The sequence below is a fragment of the Colobus angolensis genome, unplaced genomic scaffold (genome assembly GCF_000951035.1).
Source record: "Colobus angolensis palliatus isolate OR3802 unplaced genomic scaffold, Cang.pa_1.0 Scaffold6, whole genome shotgun sequence".
Taxonomy (NCBI): Eukaryota; Metazoa; Chordata; class Mammalia; order Primates; family Cercopithecidae; genus Colobus; species Colobus angolensis.
In genome coordinates, this window is record NW_012119598.1 from 4,413,666 (window position 1) to 4,441,387 (window position 27,722).

The 27,722-nt window shown below is 39.6% G+C and overlaps 1 protein-coding gene and 1 long non-coding RNA gene across 2 annotated transcripts in view; one reads left to right on the top strand and one right to left on the bottom strand.

Annotated features, from left to right (window-relative positions):
• Positions 1-21,401: 21,401 nt before the first annotated feature.
• LOC105526588 lies at positions 21,402-25,288 on the bottom strand. Its single transcript, XR_001004098.1, has 3 exons — positions 25,126-25,288; positions 22,384-22,443; positions 21,402-22,132 (listed from the first exon to the last, which is right to left on the bottom strand). It is a non-coding gene; the product is annotated as an uncharacterized LOC105526588 (long non-coding RNA).
• Positions 25,280-27,722, top strand: part of PRPF4B (pre-mRNA processing factor 4B) — a 47,147-nt gene continuing 44,704 nt past the window's right edge. The window contains exon 1 of the mRNA XM_011962619.1: positions 25,280-25,543. Coding sequence (XP_011818009.1) covers positions 25,503-25,543 — 41 coding nt within the window. The 5' untranslated portion in view covers positions 25,280-25,502. The remainder of the gene's footprint in view (positions 25,544-27,722) is intronic.

Sequence of the window (27,722 nt, forward strand, 5' to 3'; positions counted from 1 at the left end):
GTTTTCTCAGGTGGAAGAGAAATGGCATCTGATGTTCCAGCAGAATGGAAACAGACACCAGGCTGTGAGAATCATCACTTGACAAGCTGTCTGCACAACAATAGTTAATATGCAAATTAAACTTTTCATATACTGTATTCATTGAGAAATGTGGTGTAAATTTACCATTTAAGAAAAAAGCTGCACTACTCTTTCATAATTTAGGCTTTCCATTAATCCTGAGAAGGAGGTCCCTCTCTTACTCCCTCTTCTTAACTTCAAATTGACTGGTAAGTGTAAATTCAAGCATGTCTGTGCAAATGCTCTGCAATGTTCAAAGAAAAGTGCTAGATCGCGGGCATCTTTACCCTAGGTTTGTGTGGAGCAGCAATAAGCATGCAAGCTGTTCCAAGGAAAAGTTAATTTTACTGCTCCATGTCAGGAAAAGTTCGTATGTCTATTTTACTATTCCAACATGAAACTTTATATTTAAAAAACTGAAAACTAATTTTAAATACAGCAGTCTTTCTGCATATAGTATTAATTATTCACGTGTGTGCAAATTCTGCTCAGAGCTTCGATTTAGTTTTGTTCCCAAAACAGTCTCTCCCTTCATATACTGTACCCCTAAATTCATCCAACATTGAGTTTAGACTATTAACATAATGTAGGCCAATCCCTGTTTAATTTGCCAATCCAAGTCTTTCATTCCTAATCTTAAAAGTGCTTCATTTTTAAAAACCACTGAAGGAAGTAAATGCATGGAAATGGAACTTGCCCAACAGTTTCATGTGTAGGCAGATACAAAAGACATCTGTGTAGTAGTAATCCAGGAATCAGATTACTCTATTTGTCCTTGTTTTTTCAAGGATGGTAGAAGGAATGGGTGTAACCATGGAAATGTTCCTTCCAAAAACACAAATCTTAAACAAAACCCATTAAGCCTAGAAACATCAAAAAACCCAGGAACTCTAGCTTCCAACAGAGAATTAAACATCACCATGACACAGAGTAGCTAAAAAGAGATCCTTTCCAAAACAGAGAGAAAGTGCTACAAAAACACAGCCTTTTGAAATTTTATCCCAGGCAAGATGCCTTTTATTCCGTAAAAATAAAACACTTGTCAGCAATAACAGAAATGAAATGTGTCTCTAAAATTTTCTTTAGAAGGACTATTATTCAGTAGCTCAATTCAATCACTTTAGATAATTGTGGTGTGGCATTTAAATCCTAAATTAAAGCTCTTCCTCTACTAGTTGACATGGAAGTAATTCTGTGGAGGCTCTTGGTCTAAACTTAGCTGGAAACAACTAAAATTTGGATAAATTCACATAAAAACAACAGTCTCCTTTGCCAAAGAAGCTGGAATATGGACTGACAATATTGAAATAAATTAAACAAATGTTTATCATATCGTATCATGTGCTAAGCACTTTCAAGTGCTAGGCAAACAGCTGCCAGCAAAAATAGATGAGAACTCTATAATTTTATAGAACTTGTGAAAATAATTCAAAATCAAAGCTATTGGAACTTTAGTTTGAGCCTTAAAGGAATGTGATTATACGAGCTGAGTCACTAACAGGCAGCTGTAACCTTTATTTCCCTAATTATGGATTAGCCTTGAATAAACTTGAATAAACTCAGGTGAGCCACTGCACCTGGCTTTGAGAATTTCAATAAAAGAAAGGAGGTGTGCCTGAAACTTCAACAATAAAAGAGATAAATTAAGGAGGGCCAATCATGGAGAGGTTTATAGGCCACAGTAAGGAGATGGAATTTTTTTTATGAGTAATGAGAAAACATAAATGGATTTTTGCTCTGACAAATTAAAGCTGGATATTCTACATCTACTGGTTGAAATAGGGGTAATCCTATAGAGGACATGGATCCCTCTTGGTCTAAACTTGAAACAACTAAAATTGGTCTAAACTAGAAACAACTTGGTCTAAACTAGAAACAACTAAAATTTGACAAATTCATAAAAAGACAACAATCTATTTTGCCAAAGAGGCCAGAGTATGAACCGACAACACTGAAATGTTGTTTTGGGAGAAAAGGAATAGAAGCTGAGAGAATGGATCGGAAATGACAATAAGGAAGCTTTGGAACAGCCAAGCGTTCACCTTCCTTCAACCAAAATTAATTAGTCTAGGAAAATACATCATTGTAGGATCAGGCATGGGCTGGCCTCAGTGCTTAATCGTTATTTCAAACAGTGGTGGCAACAGATCTCACCAGCTGAGAATTAAAGAATTTAATTTCTACTCCTAGGGACAAAAAGAGACAACTTGGAAAGTTACAAGAAGTTCACAGCCATTTCATAAATGCTCAAACAAAAAAAAAAACCAAAAAAAAAAAAAAAAAGACAGGAATACATTCTAAAGGTTTGGGTAAAAAATTTGCAAGAATTACTTGCTTTTTTGGCTGGGTGTGGTGACTCATGCCTGTAATCCCAGCACTTTGGGAAGCCGAGACAGGTGAATCACTTGAGCTCAGGAGTTCAAGACTAGCCTGGACAACATGGCGAAAACCCGTCTCTACTAAAAACACAAAAATTAGCTGGGCGTGTTGGTGTGCGCCTGTAATCCCAGCACTTTGGGGAACCCAAATGGGTTCCTGAGCACAAATGGGTGGATCACTTGTGCTCAGGAGTTCAGGACCAACCTGGCCAACATGGCGAAACCCCATCTCTACTAAAAATACAAAAATCAGCCAGCCTTGGTAGCACGTGCCTGTAATTTCAGCTACTTGGAAGGCCTAGGCAAGAGAATTGCTTGAACCCATAAGGCGGAAGTTGCAGTGAGCCAAGATCGCGCCACTGCACTCCAGCTCGGGTGATAGAGACCCAAACTCAAGTAAAAAAAAAAAAAAAATTGCCAGTCGCGGTGGCTCACCGCGGTGGAAAAGTGCCTGTAATCCCAGCACTTTGGGAGGCTGAGGTGGGCAGATCACCTCAAGTCAGGAGTTCGAGACCAGCCTCAACACGGAGAAACCTCATCTCTACTAAAATACAAAATTAGCCGGGCATGGTGGTGCATGCCTGTAATCCCAGCTACTCCAGAGGTGAGGCAGGAGAATTGCTTGAACCTGGGAGGTTGCGGTGAGCAAAGATTGTGCCATTGCACTCCAGCCTGAGCAACAAGAGCGAAACTCTGTCTTAAAAAAAAAAAAATTGTTTTAACAAAAACAAAGCTGTTCATTTAAAACAGATAAAAGCTGGTAACTAGTATGAGGTCAAATGCAGAAAGCCCGATTATAAAAAATTACCCATATCATGTGGAATATTGAAAATGGAAATATGAAAAAAATATGAAAAATTATATGGGTGTGTTAGAAATGTATTAGTGAAGAACGCGAAGAAATATAAGAGAACAGTATGGGAGGATGGTGAAGTCTAATATACTACTGTCTTACCGGAAAAAGGTTTTCATATTCAAAAGAGGAATGGATTGAACGTCTCAATTTAAAGTGATATCAAACAATTCCAACTAACAGGCATGGTTTCTGGTCTATGAAAAGAAAAAGTCTACATTCAAGTATGCTTGGTGTATAAATTAGATTTTTATATGTCAAACCACTATTCTACTAAATATATATTATATTAATCCAGTGGTAATTCCAGGGATCAATTTCCCATAAAAGCCTGTGTCTTCCTGAAGACATAACATGTCAAAGAAGTCTGTCGGAAGACTTAAAAATATCTAAACATATATATATGTAACAAAAAAATACTTTCTAATAAGCACACGAAATACTACCAACAATGTGGTATGATACATTTAAGAATGATATCCGAAACGTTAACCATTGGTATGGGCACTGATCAATCAGAAAGCAGGCTGGCCACAGCACTAGAGCAGGATCCTGAAGGCCCCCCGATGGGACAGGCGTTAACCCTTTAGTTGCTGGGGAGTGTGACGGTCAGGAGATCCAATGGGAAGGCATTCAGAGGGCTCAGAGCAGCACCATTTACTAAACAGTATGGAAGTCTTTCCATATTTTAGCAACCAGCATGGCTATTCCAGCAGCGTGGAAGATACTAGCATAGCATCAGTCCTGAGCGTGTCCACATAATACTCTGCAGGCACTATGTCTATTAATATGTAATGGCGTCAAGTCATCCATGATACATTATTACATGAATGAGGTAGATTACATACCAGTGTGTATATTCTGACCCTTTAACTCTGTTGACATGTGTGCAGGAACAGATAGGACTGAGAAGACTCATAGCCTCCCGTAGGGTTGTGAGGGATTTTTATTTTTTCTTATATTTTCTAAACTTCTCACAATATAAACACAAGTTAATATGTTATACTTAGAATACAGTATTATACTATTTTTGAAATTATGATGACTGGTACAAAAATACGAAAAGGGGAGTATTTACCAGTAAAGAAGCTCGTATCCAAAGGAAGCAAGAATGTGTAATTGTTCTCCTTATTTTTATTACAAATAACAACACTCTCATAGAACATAGCACTGTACTCTTACATCAACTCATTAAGACACTAGGATCTGAATAAACCTGAAAGCTGTATGTCACTTCCATAGAACCATGGGATTTTACACCAAGAAAGACTCTTAGAAGATCACATCTGTGCTGTGGTCAGGCAGGCTTCTGTTCAGACATCCTTGGAAGCGTATTAATCCTGCCCTCTGCTGGGTTTGTTAAAATTCAAAGATCTAACTTTAACTGACAACACACGATATTTCCACTCTAGATTCCTGACAAAAAGAATAAATCAAATTCTTTGCTAGTCTATCCTTATCAAAAGTTTAGTCTCAAAACACGTACTCATGGAGGACTGCTCAGAAGAACAGAGCCCATCCATTCACTGAATCGATGTATAATCTATCCCTCTATCATGCCGTACAACCGAAGAGTCACACTTCAGAAATCGTAAGCTAATGGTTTCAGCCGGGCAGGATGGCTCATGTCTGTAATCTCAACACTTCGGGGGACTGAGGCAGGAAGACTGATTGCTTAAGGCCAGGAGTTTGAGACCAGCCTGGGTAACAAAGTAAGACCTTGTCGCTACAAAAAATAAAAACAAAGAAATTAGCCAGGCATGGTGGTGCGTGCCTATAGTCCCACCTACTTGGGAGGCTGAGGCAGGAGGATCCCTTGAGCCCAAGAGTTTCAGGATACAGTGAGCCACTGCACTCCTGCCTGGCTGACAGAGCAAGACACTGTCTCAAAATAGTAATAATAATAGTAATGGTTTCTCATATATTTGTTATGTGAAAAAAAAAGCTTCATACTATTTTTGGGGGCTGTTTTGAAACACAGTGTTCACAACATTGTATGGTATCAATTTTATAAATATCTGAAGTTTTTTTTCCAGGCCCAATTTCTGAGAAAGGTGTACTTCCCCTGAGTAACTGCTTTGCTTTTATCATATGTATCCTAAGTCTTGCAAATAACCATGCTTCCTTTTATCTGTTTGACTGCTGAGAAGCTCTGAAACAATTTGGAGCCTATCTTATGACATGTATTTTGTGTATTAACCTTAGTAGGTGCTATTAACCTTTTAATAGCACATTGGTTCAGAGCATGAAATCCAGAGCTCTGTAATTTACTAGCCATGTGACCTTTGGGGAGTCACTTAACTCTCTGTGACTAAGATTTCTCAATGGTTAAATAGGATAATACCTATGTAATAGGATTGTTTTGAGAACTAAATAAGTAAATAAATGTAAAGCACTTTGAACAGTGCCTAGCACATAGTAAACACTATTACTAAGCCACTTTTTTTTTTCTGTGAAGAAACTGATACTGACCACACAGATCATTTCTTTCCAATAAAAGTAAGGCAGCTTTCTAACATACAACACTCACTCATATTTTTGAAAAGCCAGGGGAATTAAGTAACTTTATTTATATCCACTGCATTTGGATGTAAGTTTCAAAATTTTTTCAGAGCTTTCTATTAGCCAAAGGGGTTGGGAGGGGGCATGGCAGGGAGAAACACAAAGATTCATTGTACACACAAATAAAAAAGAACTTGCTCAGGAAAAGTGCAGAAAACGGGACAGTTAATTTTATTTCCTTCCTTCTCTTTCCTCCTCCTTCCCTCTGTCTCCTTTCCCCGCACTGCTATATGTCTTTCTTACTTCCTTTCTTTCCTGCCTAGCTACATGGCAGACACAGATGAAAGCAACAAATCTATTTTATGAGCTACAAAGAATGCAAAAATGACCAGAGGAAAATAACCTGCTTTCATTATTATCATTTTATTACTTCCCATTTATCATAGAGCTGCTTGAATCAACTAATTTTACTAACTTACAAATATAAAACAAACAGATGTTTTATCATAACCATTACAACTGAAGAGACAATGCATTTGTAACAGTTAATGACTTATCCATGAATTTTTCTCCTTTGGAAAGCCTGAAATGGCAAAGAAAGATATACTAAATCCAGTTTCTTCTTCTTCTTTTTTTTTTTTAAGTATGGATTCCAGCATTAAAAGTAATCTAGTGAAAAATGACCTTCCTAATTTCGCATCAATAGCCAAATCTAAATGGAATTTGAAACAACAAATTTAAAAATGTCTGGTATGCTCAATTATGGCTCAATGTGCTGTTGAACGCATTGCTGGAGATCACTGTGTCATTTGGGGGCACATGTTTCTACAGGATTTAAATCATTTTTGTAGAGGTGAACAAAACCCAGAAACCTGGATATTTTTAAAAAGTATCTGTCAGCCAGGCGCGGTGGTTCATGCCTGTAATCTCAGCACTTTGGGAGGCCCAGACAGGCAGATTGCGTAAGCCCAGGAGTTCAAGACCAACCTGGGCAACATGGTGAAACGCCATCTCTACAAAAAAATACAAAAATTTGCCGGGTGTGGTGGCCCAAGGCTGTAGTTCCAGCTCTTCAGGAGGCTGGGGCAGGAAGATCTCTTGAGCCCAACAGGTGGAGGTTGCAGTGAGCTGAGATCATGCCACTGCATTCCAGTTTGGGCAACAGAGTGAGATTGCCTCTTAAAAAAAAAAAAAGTCTTTGTCAAACATCATTCAACAAAAGTTACAACAAAAGAGTTATTAATCAGCAAACTCCTTTAAAATTTATACTTCCAATGCATTCTTCATATTATAGTTAACTGTACCTTCCTCATTTTATAGTTAAGACAGTTTATAACAAACTTCTCTAGTGATTTTAGACAAGAGGCTTGAGAATATACATTAAGAACAAAAGGAATGAAAACAGAGAAGGGTTTCCAAGTAATGCAAATAATGGACTGTGGTAGACAAATATAAATGTCCAGATCCCACTTCAAGAAAGGATTTGCTGCCCAGCTGAAGGGATGGAGTTAGCTGTCAGCAACTTCAGTGTCTGCTTCAGCTGCAGAAAGCTACCTTGCTCCGGGCAGCCCACGTCAGGCCACTGAGCAAGGAGTGGGTCTAAAAGCATGGCCACTTCAACAAGATATGGGACAACTCTGACAAGCAATATGAACCCCAGAGAGACTTGTGGGCCAGCTGCGATGCTGGCTACTTCTTCACTTCTCCTTTTAAAGGCGCTGATCCCTAAAAATAATCTTATATTCCAAACTCAGTGTCTGTTTGTGAAAAACCTAACCTGTGACAGTGGTCCATCTTACATTATTAAGTAGGAAAAGGAAGCTCTAAAATAGTATGTGTCACATAAAGTGGTCCCAGTTTTTAAAAAATGAACATTGACATACACACAGGAAAAAGTATTAGATATTTTTACACTACATTTTAACTGTAGTTAACACTGGAAGAGTAGGATCATGGGTAACTTTCTCTTACTTTATACCTTTGGAAAAGATACAGACGTAGTTAGGCACAGACAACCTGAGTTTCAACTTTCAGGTAAAGATATTAACTCCATGAACATGTATTCACTCGGGATAGGTTATACTATGCTCTGGTAACACGCTTTCCCTAAAACAACAAAGGCCTGTTTCTCACTGGTGCTTTGGTCTACATTCTACATTTCTTCATTCTGGTATCCTGGCTGATTGAGAATGCCCATCTGTCAGTCTCATGGCAGAAGGAACAGGTAACACAGTGAGCATGTGCTGCCTCATGAAACTTCCGCTCAGAAATGCCACACAGAATTTCCACTCATATATTGGTTCCTTAAATCAAGTTACATGATGTTGCCTGAATTCAAGTAAACAGGAATGAATAATCCTCCTGTAGTGAAGAGCACACAATACAGTCGAAAAGTAACTCAATCAACCACAGAATTTAAACAAATTACTTATTACACCTCTTTCTTAAGCTGTTAAGTGCAGATAATAGTACTACCTCAGCTAGTGAAAAGGAATGAGAATACAGTCATTCTTTGGTATCTGTGAGAGATTGGTTCTAGGACCTCCCAAGAATATCAAAATTTGCAGATATCAAAATCCTTGGATGCTCAAGTCTCTGATATAAAAATAAATGGCATAGTATTTGCATACAACCTATGCACATCTCCAGCATATTTTAAATAATCTCTAGATTACTTATAATACCTAATACAGTGTAAATGCTATGTAAATAGTTGTATTGTTTAGGGAATGACAAGAAAAAAAGTATGTACATGTTCAGTACAGATGCCATTTTCCCCCCAGATATTTTAAAGCCACAGTTGGTTGAATCCACAAATGTGGAACCCAGAGAAACAGAAGGCTGACTATACTTACAAGCATTTATCCCACTGGATGATATGTAATAAGCACCAAGTGTTTCTTGTTACTATACATATTTTTACTTTAAAATTTTTATGAATATGTGTTACTTTTATAATTTATTTATTCTGCAAGTATTTACCAAGCATCTCTGTATCAAGCACCTTTCAAGGCTGTGCAAACAAAAGAGATAAAATATCTGCTATCCATGGAGGGCAGGACAGAAAAGAGGCAGGCAGACAATCTGAACAAAATGAGCTTTCCAACAAGCTGCAAAACTGGAGGCAGAGGCACCCGGCAACACTGAGCACTGAAATCTCCTTTCTTTTGCATGATTCCATTTATATGAAAGGTCCAGAATAGGCAAATTTATAGAGATAGAAAGTAGATTAGCGGCTGCCTAGGGCTGGGTGAGGGGATAGGAACAACGGGGCTGAGAGCAGATGGGGAGTGAATGACTGCTCATGAGTCCAGAGTTGCTTTTTGAAGTAATAAAAATATGCTAAAATTGATTATGGTGATTGTTACACTACTCTGTGAATATACTAAAAACCACTCAATTAAAAGTAAAGGCAGTAATTAAAATTCTAGGGGTTTTTTTTTTTTACTTTTTACAGTTAGTCTTTTTATAAAATGAAGTATATTTTCTATGACTTAGTATCACTAGTTCTTTATAACTATCAAACTTGACCTTGAAAGAAAATTTGGTATCTACTTAAAAGTTATGAAAAAAATAAACATTACCAAGTTGGATTTATCCAAGGAATACAAGGATAGGCTTAGTACGAGAAAAATCTATAAATCTGACCCATTACAATAACAGAGAGAGAAAAATCATAATTATTCTAATAAATGCAGAGAAAGCATTTGATAAAATTCAACATTAAATTCATAATAAAATGTCTTAGAAAAAATAAAAGAGATTTCCATAGAGTGTATCTAAGTAACCTACAGTAAACATCATCCTAAATGAAAATCAAAGCATTCCTTTTACAAATCAAAAAATAAATAATACTAAATTAAAGGTTCTAATAGCACATGAAATAATAAACTGAATTCAAAATGATGCAGAAGAATAAACAAAATTAACTTTATTTGTAGACGATATGATTTTTGCAGAAAACCAAAAAAAGTACAATTATTAGAAATAAGAGAATTTAAGAAAGTGAATATAAAATTATTGTCAAATGCATTTCTTTATACTAATGACAAATACCTGAAAATGTAATTAAAAAGAAGACAGCATTTTCAGTATCTTAGAGAATACCAAGTACCTAGGAGTAAATAACAACAAATATGCAAGATCTTTAAGTGAAAACTACAAAAAGACATTAGGAGACATTAAATAAAGACCTGAACAAATGGGGAAATATACCATGTTTGTGCACAAGAGGATTCAATATTGTAATTAGTTGACCTACAGATTTAACATAATTACTATCAAAATTCCAACAGATCTTTTTCATGCATGATGTACAGCTAATTCTTTAAAAAAGCATGAACAATAAGGATTTTTTTTAAAGCCAGGAAATTTCTGAAGACACTAGAGGAAGTTGCCCTATCAGATATAAAGACCTACTATGAAGCTGTGGTAATTAAGGCTTAATAAAACAAATTGGACAAATCAACTGAATTAAATAGGAAACTACAACAGACCCACACATCTATGGGACTTTGGCTATGCCGGAGGAAACACATGATATTGATGGGAAAATTAGGAACTATTCAATAAGTGGAGGTGAAAAAAATGATTATACATTTAGTTAAAGGTGAAAATTACAGTTCTGTCTCATACAAGATATAAGATCCAAATCCAAATGTATTAAAAACTGTAATGTCAAAAACAAAACTTAAAGTCTTTTAGTAGAAAGCACACATGAAAATATTTTAGACTAATGGAAGAATTTTAAAAATTTAAACAATACAAGAAAAGCACTAACTATAAAACACAAATAATATACACTGACTTTTAAAATAAAAAATTTTTTGGCTGGGATGGTGGCTCACGCCTGTAATCTCAGCACTTTGGGAGGCCAAAGGGGCAGATCACAAGGTCAGGAGTTTGAGACCAGCCTGGTCAACATGGTGAAATCCCGTCTCTACTAAAAATACAAAAAATGAGCCAGGCATGATGGCCCATGCCTGTAATCCCAGCTACTCGGGAGGCTGAGGCAGGAGAATTGCTTGAACCAAGGAGGTGTAGGTTGCAGTGAACCAAGATCGTGCCATTGAACTCCAGCCTGGGCAACAGAGCAAGGCTGTGTCTCAGGAAAAATAAAAATAAAAAATTTTTTGTTCATCAAAATGTATTTTCAGGCCAGGCTTGGTGGCTCATGCCTGTAATCCCAACACTTCGGGAGGCCAAGGCAGGTGGATCACCTGATGTCAGGAGTTTGAGACCTCCAGGGCAACATGGTAAAATCCCGTCTCTATTAAAAATACAAAAATTAGCCAGGCATGGTGGGAGGCCCCTGTAATCCCAGCTACTCAGGAGGCTGAGGTACGAGAATTGCCTGAACCTGGGAGGCAGAGGTTGCAGTGAGCCAAAATCGTGCCACTGCACTCCGGCCTGGGCAACACAGCCAGGTTGTCTTGTGGGGTGGGGAAAAAATTTCAGCACAGTGTATGTTTAATTGGTTTGATAAACTGTATGAACAAATAATTGGTCAGTACACAGATATGTATGTTAACTAAAAATATAAGTAGCTACAGAAAGTAGTGACCTATATTTTTCTTTATGAGACTCTAATAAGAGTTTAACTTAAATAAATAGAATATACCTAAGGCTGGTAGAGGGTGGTTTTTCTAGCTCCACCTTTTAACTGTTCTTAGCCTCTTCAGGACACAAATTTTATTTTGTTTATGAAAACCATGTGAAGTGGCATTGTTGTTATCCCTTACCCTCTTTGCTCAGAAAGACTGAGTAGTCCTTCTAGATCACGAAGCTAGTTAAGTTTTGCTTCCAGGATTTAAAGCCTGACAACTGACCGGAGGGCCAACACTTAATCACTAGGTTAGCACAGATACCACAGTCCATGTGAGATAATCTATATACTAAAAACCGTATCAGACCACATAACAGACAGGCTAGACACTAAGTAAAACTGTAACCATGCCCTCTATTTCCCCTTACTCTTAGAAGATTTCTATTAAGTTTGCAATATGAGGCAATCTCTGCTATGACTTCATGATAAGTAAAAAATCATGCTGGTCCTTTGCTGCCCTCTTATGGAAGACGTACATAGATATACAAAAAATTCCCCAGCCAATAACTGCAGTCTAACTTTGCCACCATAACTAAACTACTTCAGGTGTACCTAGCTTTACATGATAGGTTAGATTCTAGAACAATGCAACTGGTATATAAGAGGTACTCGATGAATGTGTAGAACTGAAATGAAAGCTTTCTCTCTCTTTGATATGCACCAACAGCTTGATCTTATAAAAATCCTATGATAAATTATTTAAATGACGAATCACCCTCCAATTGTTGTGGTACACAGATTTGTAGATATATTTATTCAAAATTACAAAATGTTATCATGTAGCCAATTTATCCACAATAAAGGTATGAATAAAACAATAATCTAAAAATGTCAGTTTAATCACTTGTTTCAAGCACCTTTGTCTCTTTTTAAGGCCAAAATCTGACAAATAATCTAAGTGAACGGTTTGAGTTTCTTCTAATTTCTTGCTCTTTATTTAATCTCTGTTTGTTGTGACCATAATTTCTCTTCGGAGAGACTAAGTGTCTTGAACTCTGAGGCAGGCCTAAACAACTCAAAACAAACCCTATGAAGAGCAATACTCCAAGTTTTAATGTAGGTAAATCGTTCTCTCCCTATCCATTGCAGTTTTGACAAGGCTGTGAACGATTAAACACTAAAACTGATAAACTTATGAAGTCAAAACAGTGAGTGATTTTTGCAGCTGAACAGCAATGATAATTATTTCACTAAGTTATGGATGGTCTGACATGGACGAGCTTATGCAAGAGGACTTCTCCAGGCTCTCTACAAGAATGGAGTGTTTAGATCCTTAGAATTAGACCTCACCTGGCTCTCTTCACCAGTACAAAAGGCTACATACATCACTGAGACATGTGATATATATCATTCCTAAATATTGGGTAGCTATCACAATTTTTTTAAAAAAGTATCAAAAAATATTGCCTAGATCGCCCAGTAGCTTTATCACAGAACATGCTAATTCTTCAAAGGCTTTACTAATTCATGTCTTCCTCCCTGTGTTCCATATTACACTAATTCCGGTTCTTATAATTTTACGTTCATCCATCAAACACTATTTCTTGAGCACCTACTGTTACGTGTAAGCACCGTGTTAGCAGGTAGGCCGGAGTGACAAACAAAAGACACATGGTCTAATCTCAAAGAGTTTACAGTCTAATAACAGAACAAACAAACAAACAGGCTGGGTGCGGTGGCTCACGCCTGTAATCTCAGCACCTTGGAAGGCCGAGGCGGGCAGATCACCTGAGGCTGGGAGTTTGCGACCAGCCTGACCAATATGGAGAAACCCTGTCTCTACTAAAAATACAAAATTAGCAGGGGTAGTGGCGCATTACCTGTAATTCCAGCTACTCGGGAGGCTGAGGCAGGAGAATCGCTTGAACCCGGAACGTGGAGGTTGTGGTGAGCTGCTATCGCGCCATTGCACTCCAGCCTGGCAACAGAGTGAAACTACATCTCAAAAAAACCAAACCAAACCAAACCAAACCAAAACAAAACACACAGGAAAGAAAGAGAAACAGACACCAAACAAACAGGCAAATAAATATACTGACAAACAGTCCAACAAGGTTTTATCAGGGAAAATAACAGGACACTTTAAGAAAGTTATAGAAAAAACAGGTCCTAATTTATATAGGGACCAGAGGGAAAGCTGTTATTTAGATACGGGCTATCTGTGGGACTGACATTTAAGCCAACACTTGAAAAATAAGTCATGGTGATCAAGAGGAAGAGTGAGAACAGAGAAATTCAGGCAGCAGAAATATCAAAAACCCTAAGCTTTAATGTAGGAAAAAGCATGGCATGTTTTAGGATTAACATGAGGGCCAGTGTGGCTGAAAGATTAAACTGAAAAATAGGCGAAGCTTAAATTATCCAGGCTTTACAGGCCATATTAAGAAGTTTGACTTTTATTTGATTTTTATTCCAAGTAATACAGTACCAATATATGATTTCCCAGTAAGTATTTTGGAAATTATTTTATTCATGATTTGAAAAATACAATCCTAAGAACAGATCTGCCTTATATAAAGATAGTATGTATTCTAGAATTCTGAATCCTTTTTTTAAAAATTATTTTTACGTATTTATTTTTGACACAGGTCTCACTCTGTCACCCAGGCTGGGGTGCAGTGACGCAATCACAGCTTACTCCTGGGCTCAAGTGATCCTCCCACCTCAGCCTCCTAAGTAGCTGAGACTATAGGCATGCTTCACCATGCTCGAATTCTGAATCCTTTACTGGAATCTCACCGTTCATCCAGTCACAAAGACCCGCCCTGGGCTTCAATACTGCACTTGTCCCACTTCCTGACCTGAAGACACACCTAGCAATACCACTTCCTTTCCTACAGTAAGGCTAGCACTTTCGGGGCCCAAACCTAGCCTAGTTATGACACCTAAACACAAACTAAGCCACAAGTTATTTATCCAGTCACAGCCAGTACCAAGGAGCCCTGGACCCTTTCTAATCCTTCCTATGTCAATGGCTAACCAAAGACCAATTTCATCAAAGAAGTTTTATAACATGATTTACTAATTAAGGCATAACAAAGAAGAATAAACAACCTGTTTTTGAAAGCAAATTCTAAAAGTGAAATTTGCAACTATATGGATAGTGTTAGCAAAAATATGTCTATACTACATTTGTCCCATTTTAAAAAGTGAATATGCATTTATTTAGAAAATATCTCGGCCAGGCACGGTGGCTCATGCCTGTAATCCCAGCACTTTGGGAGGCCGAGGCAGGCAGATCACGAGGTCAGGAGATCGAGACCATCCTGACCAACATGGGGAAACTCTGTCTCTACTAAAAATACAAAAAATTACCCGGGCGTGGTAGTGGACGCCTGTAGTCCCAGCTACTCGGGAGGCTGAGGCAGAAAAGTGGCGTGAATCCGGGAGGCGGAGCTTGCAGTGAGCCGAGATCATGCCACTGCACTCCAGCCTGGGTGACAGAGCAAGACTCCGTCTCAAAAAAAAAAAAAAAAAAAAAGAAACTATCTCCTAAATACATACTGTATCCTAGAGACTATTTTCAAAATGCATAAGCACACAGTAGAAACTAAAGTTATTTTTCATTAAAAATTGAAATTTATATTAGCAAATGATGGGTTTATTATTGATATTTTAAATGAATTAATAAAAATTTTTATATTTCTCAATGTTAATAGATTACAACAAGTATTAGTAGGTATTATCTTCATAAATAAAAGCTCTTCAATCATTTTTAAGGCCATAAAGGGGTCCTCAGACCAAAATGTTTGAGAACCACTGTCACTGGTTCAGGAAGAGACTAAAACCAGGAAAGAAAGTTAGGAAGATGGTTTTGTAGGCAGGATTGCCTGTTTTAGTATACCTATAAAGGGAATGAATCACATTTGAGACAACATGAATTAAGGACATTAACATTCCTAAATATTAATAGCTAAAGATTTGTGGTATCTCTATTATATATTCAAAATAAAACATTAAGCCATAGAATAAATGTGAAGAAACGCAACATATCTCTAAGATTTTCTGATTTCAATGATCTTTTTGAAATATCAAATAACACAACCTTCTACCCACGCCATACATTTTTAGATTCTCTTGTTTTGATGATACCCAAAACATGTGCTCATTGTAAATACTGGGCAAACGGGCTCCTTGCTACTCTAAGTGACGGCCATTAACCAGCACCAGCATCCCACGGGAACTTGCTGGAATTGCAAAAGGGAAGACCTCACCCCAGACCTACTAAATCAGAATCCACATTTTAGCAAGATTCCCTAGATGATTTTGTATACAGTGGACTTTGAGAAACACTGGACTAATTAATATAGACATTTAGGAATTTGTTATTGGTAAATGTTAGATCCATAGAAAAGAAAGTTTAAAGGACTTACAGGATAGATGGTGATGATAAAGTTATGAAATGACCCTTTGATACTGTATTCAATTCTCTGGCACATGAAATTGATATTTTATTTGTGATACACATAGTAAAACAAATATATATTCTCCAGCTTTCACAGAAAGTATAAAACATAGATTTCCAGGATCTATGTAATGAATTTTTAGAATCCATGCTTATGTTATTAACTATGTTAAAAATTCATTAGAGAACCTTTGCTTCCCGCTATATGGAATAGCAGGAACCACACTTAACCTGCTTAATAAACAGAAAACTAGACAAAACATAAAACCGACTGTGTCAGATGCTGGACAACAGATAGCACAGAACTATGATCCCTAGGAGTAGAGAAGCAAATGAAGAGAGCTCTAAAACTACTACAGCTTTTGGCCTGAATGCCATTACAAACTGCAGAAGAGGGAAGAGAATTTCAAGTAGATCACAGTAGTGCAGATAAATTGACGTATTTAGAGGCCAGTCTTCTGAGAGTGTGAAGTAACTGAAAGTTGCAGGGCAGGGGCCTGGAGAGGTGGGAGACAGACAGAAAAAATGTGAACAGGGGTGTGATTTTACATGAGGCTGCACAAAGAATAATTATGTGACTATGAGCTGGATGGTTCCAGTACTGCACATACAACTGAACGTGACAAGCACAGACAAGGATGCCCACACTTATCACTTAGTACTATTCAACACAGTACTAGAAATCCTAGCCACAGCAATTAGGCAAGGAAAAGAAATAAAAGGTATCCAAATCAGAAAGGAAGAAGTAAAACTGTCTCTGCAGGTGACATGATCTTATATACATAAAACCCTAAATACACCACTAAAAACTGTTAGAATGAATAAATGAATCCAGTAACGTTTCAGGATACAAAATCAACATATAAAAATCAGTTGCACTTCACCAACAGTGAAGTATCCAAGAAAGAAATTAAGAAAGCAATCCCATTTACAATAGCATCAAAGGAATAAAATACTTAGGAATAAGTTTTACCAAGGAGGTTCGGAAAGATGTGTACACTAAAAGCTACAATACATATATGAAAGAACTGGAGATGACACAAATAAATGGAAAGCTATCCCATGTTCAGGATTAGAAGAATCATTATTGTCAAAACGTCTGCAATACACAAAGTAGTCTACAGATTCAATGCAATCTCTAGCAAAACTCCAATGACACTTTTCAAAGGGGAAAAAAAAATCCTAACATCCATACAGAACCCAAAAGACCCATAATATCTAAAACGATCTTGAACAGGAAGAACTAAGCTGGCAGCATCACACTTCTTTATTTCAAATTATATTACAAACCTACAGTAATCAAAACTGCATTGTACTGGCATAAAAGCAGACATATAGACCAATGGAACAGAATAGGAATCCCAGAAATAAATGCAAATTTATGTGGTCAACTAATAATCAACAAAGGTGTCAAAAGCACACAATAAAGAAAGGACAGTCTCTTTAATAAATGGTGTTGAAAAAGCTAGATAACCACATGCCAAGAAATGAAACCGGGTCCTTATCTTACCCCATCCACAAAAGTCAATTCAAAATGGTTAAAAGAGGCCGGGCGCAGTGGCTCTTGCCTGTAAACCTCGTCCTTTGGGAGGCTGAGGCGGGTGGATCATTTGAGGTCAGGAGTTCAAGACCAGCCTGGCCAACATGGTGAAACCCCATTTCTATTAAAAATACAAAAATTAGCTGGGTGCAGTGACCTGTGCCTGTAATCCCACCTACTCGGGAGGCTGAGGCATGAGAATCGCTTGAACCCAGGAAGTGGAGGTTGCAGTGAGCCAAGATCATACACCACCGCACTCCAGCCTGGGCAACAGAGTGAGACTCTGTCTCAAAAAAAAAAAAAAAAAGTGAAAAGACTTAAATGTAAGACATGAACCTATAAAACTGGAAGAAAACAATGGAAAAGTTCCATGACATTAGTTTTGGCAATAATTTTTTTTGTTTTGTAAATGACACCAAAAGTACAGGCAATAAAAGCAAAAACAGGCAAATGGAACTAAATCAAACAAAAAAGCTCCTGCACAGCAAAGGAAACAACAAAATGAAAAGGCAATCCACGGAATGGGAGAAAATACTGAAAAACCTTGTATCTAAAAAGGGGTTAATATCCAAAATATATAAGGAACCCATACAAAGAACTCATGGCTGTAATCCTAGCACTTCTGGGAGGCCAGAGCTGGAGGATCACTTGAGGCCAGGAGTTAAGAGACCAGCCTGAACAGCATAGTAAGACTCTGTCTCTATAAAAAATTTAAAAATTAGCTGGATGTGGTGATGTGTGCCAATAGACCTTGTTACTCAGGAGGCTGAGGTGCAGAAAATACAAAAATTACCCAGACCTGGTGGCATGTGGCTGTAGTTCCAGCTACTCAGGAGGTTGAGATGGAAGGATCCACTTTGAGTCCAGGAGTTTGAGGCTACAGTGAGATATATTCATGACACTGCACTCCAGCAGCCTGGGCAACAGAGCAAGATGCTGTTACCAAAAAAAAGAGAGAGAAAAAAGAAAACAAGCTTACTCCAGATAGTAATGAATCCACAAGAAAAAGAAACAAAAAACCTGAAATTATAAATAAGGTTACTGCAACAAAAGCTACAAATATATACTTGGTTTCCTTTGTTCATTTTCTTTACATGATGTAAAAGTAATAATTGTAGTAATGTATTGTTGAGTTTGTAACAGCTATAAGATATAACATGTACAACAACAAAACCACAAATAAAATCATAGACATGGAATAAAAGTATATTGGAGTAATCTCACTGCAATTAAGTGGGTATAAATCCAAAGCTAATTCTAATAAGTTAACCTATAATTGTACGGTAAGCCCTAGAGCACCACTAAGGTCTCTAAAAAGACTTAAGACTGAAAAAAATCACTTAAGAAATTAAAATGCTACATAAGAAGATATTCACTTGACGCAAAACAAAGCAGTAAAGGAGAGACAGAGGGAAAGAAAAAGACATAAGACATAAGGAAAACAAAAACAAGATGGCATACATAAATCCAACTATATCAATAACATTAACTGTGAATGATTTAACAATTGGATCAAAAGGCAGAAATTATCAGATTAAGAAAAACAAGATCCGGCCAGGCGCAGTGGCTCATGCCTGTAATCCCAGCACTCGGGGAGGCCGAGGCAGGCGGATCACAAGATCAGGAGATCGGGACCAGCCTGGCCAACATGGTGATACCCCGTCTCTACTAAAAATACAAAAATTAGCTGGGCGTGGTGGTGGGCGCCTGTAATCCCAGCTACTGAGGAGGCTGAGGTGGGAGAATCATCTGAACCCGGGAGGTGGAGGTTGCAGTGAGCCAAGATCACACCATTGTACTCCAGCCTAGGCGGCAGGGCGAGACTCTCTCTCAAGAAACAAAAACAAAAACAAGATCCAACTATATAAAGTCTACAGGAGACACATTTTAGATTCAATGGTGCGAAGCATGTAAATAGCAATCACGTGAGAACTGAAATAGCTACATTAATATCACACAAAATAGACTTTAAAACAATGCTACTAGAGAAAAAGAGAAACACTTTCTAATGATAAAAGGATAAACTCATAAGGAAGATAAAACAATTTACAAGGATACATGCACCTAGTAACACAGAATATATGCAGCAAAAACTGACAGAAATGAAGGGACAAATTGATACCTCAAGAATAGAAGATGAAGTCTTTAATACTCCTGTTCCAGTTAGTTAGACTCCACAACAGGTAACATGACTGAAACAGAACTGTTTAGTTTCCCCCCACCTGCAGTCTCTATCTTGGTAAGTAGCAACTGTATCTGTTTAATTGCCCAAACTAAAATTCTTTAAGTCACTTTCTCTTGAATTCCACATCCCATCAGTGCATCCTATAACTTCTCCCTTCCAAATGTATCCAGAACCCAATCATTTTTCGTTACTTACACCCTGATCGAAACTACCATCATCTCTCACAGAGATTACTTAAATACTCTCCTAATTGGATTCCATCTTCCTCCCCTGATCCCTTACAGTCTATCTCCATGCTGCAGCCAAATGAACCTTCTAAAACAAATCAGGTCACTCCTCAATCCTGAACTTACTCTGTCCAGTAAACTTTTTTTCAAAATAATTTTTATTTTTATTTTATAAAGATGGGGTCTCCCTATGTTGCCCAGGCTGGCTGAAACTCCTGGGCTCAAGGGATCCTTCCACCTCAGCCTCCCAAAGTGACAGAATTACGGGTCCGAGCCACTATGCCCAACCTGCCCAGTACACTTTTAATGAAATTCCAAATCCTACAAACTCCCTTTCCTGCATTACTTCCTACTCCCTTAATCACCCCACTCTCATCGCACTGGCCTCTGCCATTTTCAGCAAGTTACTAAGCCCAATTTATAATATAATTCTATTTTTAAAAAACACTACAGGCCCAGCACAGTGGCTCATGCCTGTAATCCCAGCACTTAGGGAGGCTGAGGAGAGTGGATCACGAGGTCAGGAGTTCGAGATCAGCCTGGCCAAGATGGTGAAACCCCATCTCTACTAAAAATATAAAAATTAGCAGGGCGCGGCAGCAGGCGCCTGTAATTCCAGCTACTCGGGAGGCTGAGACAGGAGAATTGCTTGAACCCGTGAGGCGGAGATTGCAGTAAGCCGAGATCGCACCACTGCACTCTAGTCAGGGCGACACAGCAAGACTCTGTTCCAAAAAATAAATAAATAAATAAATAAAACCACTACATATATATGCATAAAAAAGGATTGCCCAAAATGCGACTATTCACCTATGGTTAGCAGGATTATACATTTTAATTTTTTAAATGTTTTCCTATTGTGAAAAATTATTTTCAATTCGTGTGTTACTTATAATAAAATATATGAAAAGCTGTGTATCAAACACACAATATATTGTATAAAATATATGAAAAGCTGTGTATCCAACACAGAATATATTGTATAAAATATATGAAAAGCTGTGTATCAAACCCCATACCCCCACTGTGGTATTTAAGTATATTCAAAATCTGGAAATAAATCATACATGTCACCAAAAAATCGCAACAAAAGAAAATCTGCCTACAGTAATAGCATTTACTAACAAGACATGCTGCAGGCACTTTCCCTCATTATTTCATTTTACTCTAATAATTCTAGGCAATCAGAATCATTATCCCCATGTTACTGTGTAAAATGAGGCTCAAAAAAGTTAAACTGTTTGAAATTGCCCAGTAAGTTGTGACGCCCAGGTCTGCCTGACTTGAATGCTCACGTTCTAAATACTAATCTAGCCATTGCCTCATCATATAGTAGTTACATGGAATAGTGCAGTTGAAATAACCTAGACATACAATAACAAAGGAAAAAGAGTGTAGTTATAAACATGCTTACTGAGAATTATATATGTAAAAATTGCGGGACATGTTACATGAAAGAGCAAACTATCACATTCTAAACCTGAGTATAAGAATATTTGACATTTCATATGGAAAAAAGCCAGAATAAACCAGTATGTTCAAGTTGGTTTAGTATGGGTAATGGAACTCTGGGTCATTTTCATTGTTTTGCTTTATCCTTTGGTTTGCACCAAAGTTGCTTCAATACTAACAACAACAAAAACAAATTACGTTCTCATAAGGTTTGTTTTGTAACAAAGGAAAATTCTGCCCAGTGTTCTAAACACCTCAAAGTTCCCAGTCCAGGTCTAAACCAGAGCGGTAAGTATTCTCTGAAAAGCGATCTACTCTCAATTGACATCTGGGGACTCTACATGGACCAACGGCTTCCTCCGCAGGATGTTACGATCTTTATTTTGCTCGTAGCCTACGGCAGAATGAGCCTATTAAGAGCTTACTGAGATTGATGACTGCACAGTGTAGGCTTGAAAGGTCCAAATGTAATCAGTCTCAACGGGAGAAACAAAATTCAAAATTATTTTCAAAGGATTTCGAAAATGTGTCCCTTATCTGGAAGTAATACTTAAAAGGAAGCAAGCAAAGGCGGTCAGAGAAAGTCACAAAGGCAAGCTCGCGCCCGAAGCCTGCCTCGGGCCGGTACACTTTTGTGTGGTGTGGCGGCGGCGGCGGGGCGCCAAGCGCTGTGGTTTTTACGGTCTCGTCAGCAAGCAGGGCCGACCTCCGCTTTATCGGACAGGACCAACGCAGGATCCGGGGCGCGGCGACGACAGGGCCCCGAGGCGGATGCCCGGGCCAGGACTCTGGCGCCTACTTACTCCTCCGCCAGCCCGCCGGCTCCGGAAAACGACCTCACAGGAATGGCGGCAAGAGCGCCGCTGCCAGCACGGGCTGAGGAGAGCGAGCCTGGCGCTCCGGGCCCAGGGATGAGACGCTCTGGCTGGGAGGCAAGGAGCACCGACACCGACGGATAGAAGCCGGTGGCCCTCAGCTTGAGCAGGCGGCTTTGGGGCGGGGACAGAAGGGACCAAGGCCCGTCGCAGGCCACAGATTCTCTCACGCCGCCGCGACGCACCCCCACGATGACGCAAGTACGCGTGCGCCTCCCCAGCTCCCGCTGGGAAGAGCGCGCTTCCAGAGCCCCGCCCCCTCCAAGGATTTCCGGGGAGGCGGGTGCCGCGGCTGAGTTGCCCCTTTTGCTCCTCGGCTCAAAAGGCGCATGCCCGGGGCCGGTTTCCGTTGCAAAGGTTCCTGAATTTGGGGAGGAAGAGCAGCAAGATTGAAATATTGGGCATAAGTTTGTTGCTTCATAAACATTTGGTGAATGAATAAACGGATACGCCGATGTTTGCTTTAATTGTAACTCCCCCTTCCAAAGGTCTCAAGTCTTTCAAAACTACAACAGTAATATAGTTTTAGGTGTGTCCTTGACAAATCTATTTCATTCCCCAGGTAGCACCTTGCAAGTGAACTTGGTGAGAATTTTTTCAAGGAAATTTTTGCCAGCATCGATTTTTGAAACTTAGTTTTTACCATGCTCTTTAAAAAAAAAGACTTGGTTTGTTCAAATACCAACTTTAGTCACAATCTGGCTTCAGCGCCTATTGTTCCGGCCCCATATATCCTTCCCCACTCTTAGGATGCTTCATCTCCACGTAAAGCATAACTGCAAAATACATAGGGCAGAAGGAGACCTGGGAGATAATACTATGGTTGTAGAAATTGAGACCAGCTTGAGCTCTCGACAACAAGAGACACAGCAAAAACAAGGCATTTATTTATAACAGGCTCCTGCAAACAAGGAAAAATAAGGCATTTTCTGATTGGAACGTAGTGCTATACTACCGCTACTCAACAAACATTTGAATGCCAAAGAGCTGTGAGGGTGGATGCTCTATATAAGTAGATACTAAGCGACGTTATATTTTTGTAGGAAGCAGCCTGATAAGAAAATAGCAGATTTTCGAGTCAGATTTTAGTTCAAAAATCAGCTTGGTACTTGGGAACTCAATCATCATAAGCAAATTACCTTACCTCTTAGTGTCTGTTTGTTCATGTGTAAAACGTGTTAATAGTACCTGATCCAATCTTTTGCCTTCAAGTATATTGAAAGAAATCAGGGACATTCGTCAGTCCTGGGCCCAGCAAATACATTCCACTTGACACCATGTATCTCTCAATTTCCTGGGCCCAGTGCAAACACGGCCCAGTGCAAATACAATTCTCCATATATCTCAGCTTGGGAAATCCTGGGAAATCCCCGATAAGGGCGCCGCCGTTTGTAGTTTTACTAAAAGCACGGAAACCAATAGATAACTGCTAAATGTATAAACTTAATATGTTAACCAATTGTAATGCTGTAACCTAAAGAATTCCCTTGTTCCCTGTTCCTCTGTAACCTTACAAGTCCTATTTTTATCGGGCTATAAAAAGCCAGCGCACGCATTGTTCGAGGCCCTCTTGTATGTTGTGGAACGGAGGGACCAAGTTCGAACTTGCATTAAAGATCCTTGCCGCTTTGCTTTGACTCTGGACTCTGGTGGTCTTCTTCGGGGAATAAACGGTCTGGGCATAACAATATCACTGTTTCCAAGATGAGATCTCTCACAGTTCTACTACATAGCACTGTTAATTTTAACATTATTTATTTTAAAATAGTTTACTAAGTTTATTTCATTTATTTACTTATTTTATTTGAGACGGAGTTTTTGCTTTTGTTGCCCAGGCTGGAGTGCAATGGCGCGATCTCGGCTCACTGAAACCTCCACCTCCCGGGTTCAAGCGATTCTGCCTCAGCCTCCCGAGTAGCTGGGACTATAGGCGCCACCACGCTGGCTGATTTTTTGTATTTTTAGTAGACACAGGGTTTCGCTATGTTGGCCAGACTGGACTCGAACTCTTGAGCTCAGGCAGTCCGCCCGCCTCGGCCTCCCAAAGTGCTAGAGGATTGCAGGCCTGAGCCACCGTGCCTGGCCCTAACATTTCAAAACGCTGGGAATTCAGGCAGCAAGAGACATTTTGTAAGAACATTTGAAACCCTTCTCCCCTGGAAATCAAGAGATATGTATGGAGCCTGGAGATTCCGAATTCAATTTTCTAGGACAAAGGCAAACTAAGATGATTACAAGAATGAAAGTGATCGTCACGCTGCTTCTAGGTTCCAAAGTATGGATAATTTTCTTTTTTTTTTTAAATGGAATCTTGCCCTGTTGCCCAGGCTGGAGCGCAGTGGCGTGATCTCAGTGCAACCTCCGCCTCTCGGGTTCAAGCGATTCTCCTGCCTCAGCCTCCCGAGTAGCTGGGATTGATTATAGGCGCGCGCCACCACGCCCGGCTAAATTTTTGTATTTTTAACAGAGACGGGGTTTCACCATGTTGGCCAGGCCAGCCTCGAACTCCTGGCCTCAGGTGATACGCCCACCTCGGCCTCCGAAGGTGCGGGGATGACAGGCGTAAGCCACAGCGCCAGGCCGAGATATTTTTTTAAAGAGGAATTAAAGAACCTAATTGGTATTGAGAGCTCTCCAAGAGCCAGTAAATGTTTTCCCTACAATATTCCATTCTACCCCATTACTGCAGCGTCGTTATAGAAAAAAACAAAATCACATAAAGCAACTTGGGGCAAAAAACATTAAACGTTCCAATTACCGAAACGACGAACTGAACGACTCCTGAATCATGTCACCCTTCAACTATGTAAAAGTTGAAAACGTGTCAAATACAGTAGCAGTTCCACATTAAAAGATATTTACGTTCGAGGTACAACCCTAATTTACAGTATTTAAAAACGCCTTTCTACACTTTCCGGGGAAGTTAATGCCACTTCAGTTGAGCTATCTAGCGAGATGGTTAAGCATTTACTGTGTCTCTTAACACCGACCAGGGAAAAATCATCAATTCGTTTGCCCGAGTTTATGAAAATTTTCACCCAACTTCTAGTCTCCATAGCCAATCAGTTCTTGGAACTGCATACCCGATGCCGACATCCCTCTCTTGTTGGCTCCCCTCGTCAGCGGGCTTCAATAACTAAACGTCCATTTCTAGCACTGACGAAAGAGCTCAAGTTTGACACGCCCCCTCAATCCTTAGCAGCACCGCCCACCATACTCCCGGAAGTTGCGACACTACGCGCTGCGCCAGTCCCGGGACGCAGGGTTTTATATCCGGATTCTTAGCGCGGACTCAGAACCCCGCTCGTCCCTACGCGGTCAGCACATGCGCGGCAGCTCTTTTCCTTCTTCTTCCACTTCCACTACCTTCCACCGTCCGGGAGCCGCCGCGACCGCCGCCGAGGAGTCAGGAAGTTCAAGATGGCCGCCGCGGAGACCCAGTCGCTGCGGGAGCAGACAGAGTAAGTAGTCTCTGTGAGTGGGCCAGGGGCTGGAGCCCGGGGACGGCCGAGTGGGAGCTGCACGGGCGGGCGGGAAAGTTCGGGCCTAACGGCGAGAGTCAAACTTTGCCTTTTCCGGCGCGATTCGTTGTGGGGTGGGAGGCATGGGGAGCAGGCGGTCTTTGAGCTTCCTTCTCCCAGAGGCCGCGGCTGCTGGGGTGAAGGCGGCCGCGGCCTGCAGCGCGTCGTTGCCCCGGGAGGCGTAGGCGCGAGCGGCCTCTACAGGTCCGGTGCGCGTGGCGGCAGTGAGGTCGCGCTTTCCTGTTCCTCCCTTGGGGACCCATCTGAGCTCCCTGGCCGCAGCTCTTAGCGGCATCGGTGTTGGGGACACGAGGGTCAGTGGCAGCAGGCGGGGCAAGCCCGAAGTCTTGTCTTCCTCTTGCGGTACCTCCAGTCGTCCTTTTACTGGTGTCAGTTTAGGACCTGAAAGCAGAGAGCGGAGGTGGTAGGGTCACTCTCTGGCCATCCCATCGCTAGTCTGTGGCTAGCAGGATACTTGATCTCGTCACCTTGTATTCTTTAGTCCAGCAGTCACTCAGTATTGTTTTGTTTTGTTTTGCTTTTTTGAGTGCCTGCCGGCAGCTTTTTTTTTTTACCAACTTGCAAACTTGAGGCAAAGTAAGATAGAGTCTTTGGTTTTGAGGCCTGGCATGGTTTTTTTTGTTTGTTTGTTTGAGTTTATAACCCTTTAGGAGGACGAGGACGAGTGGCAGGAGTAGTGGGAATTGCTAGCTACTGCCAAACCACTTTATATCTATAATTAAGCTAATATAAGAATCCATGCGGCCAAATGAAAAATGAAAAAAAAAATACGTGTGTATGCTGCAAGGTTAACCATTGGTTAACTAAAAGCAGTATTTTGCTCTTCATGTCTATGTTAGGAAAACTCAAACAAGAACCATAATAGAGAGAATGGATTTTACGGCAATGTTCCTATAGCGACCTTTTTTTTTGCATCTGCACTGTCTCATCTGTTTCCAGCCATCTTAGAAAGAGGTATAGTCTCCCAGCAAGTTGTGACTGAGCGATAGGAGAAATCTTTGCCACCAGACAACCTGACACTTATTTGCTGTGCGTCCAGTTTTGGGCTCCTCAATCATCTGCATTACTTAGCTAGGCGGAAAAACGGAATTTTTAACTAAGGGCTTTTCAAAACTGCTGTATTATTTTTATAATTTGACTTAGAGAACAAATGGATTCTGAAGTTTTAAACTAGCTTTAACCTCTTACTGTTTCTCACCGAGTTCATTGTGTGGCAGCTAGTGTTTATGCCAATACAGTGCAGATCTCATGCTATGTGGTTACATTTTCTACTAATCTGAAAATTTCTGTAGTATTATGTCCATTTATTTGATTTTAGGGATGTTTGAGATTCATTTCGAGGAGTGGGTTAGTCATATTTTATTCACATACTGTTTTCAAATAATATTAGACTTAATAATTTAAAAAATACATATTCAGGCCTCTACTATATGAATAATAGAGATAGTGTTTAATTTCCCTTCCCTTCCCCCACAGAACACTTGGTGTAAATGGAATATTTAGTCTGTATATGTCTCACTTTCAGTAGTTTGAAAGTATTTAACAAAGACGATAACCATTTGATATGAAAGCAAACACTGTGCCTGGTGCTCACAGTGAGTCCTTAAATATAGTGTCTACAACAGTTCTTTGGAGAACACTGAGTAGTTTACAGTTATATGGAATCTATTCAAAATAGAAAATTTAGGAAGAATAAATATAAAAAGTAGCTTTTAAGCTTCCTGAAGGCTTTAATTCTTTTAACAACCCTATAGAGGTAGATGCTTTTATTTTCCTTATTTTAAAGATGATGAAACTGAAACACAGAGAAATTGAGTAACTTGCTCAAGGTCACCCTAAGTGGCACACCCATTTAAACTCAAGCAGTGTGGTTCTAAAGCCCTGCTGCTAACTCTTGTACTGTCTGGCCTCCCACTGTACAATGTGGCTTCTTTTTAAATTGCTTTTCAAATATGAAATTTTTTTATTTTTTCCACTGTCCCAGAAAGATCCATTTTTTGATGTGACGTGTCTAATTTATTGAGACCTAATTTCTCAAACCTGATTTGGCAAAGCAGGGACCAGAGGGAAGGTTTGAAGACTAGTTAGTCTTTTGGAC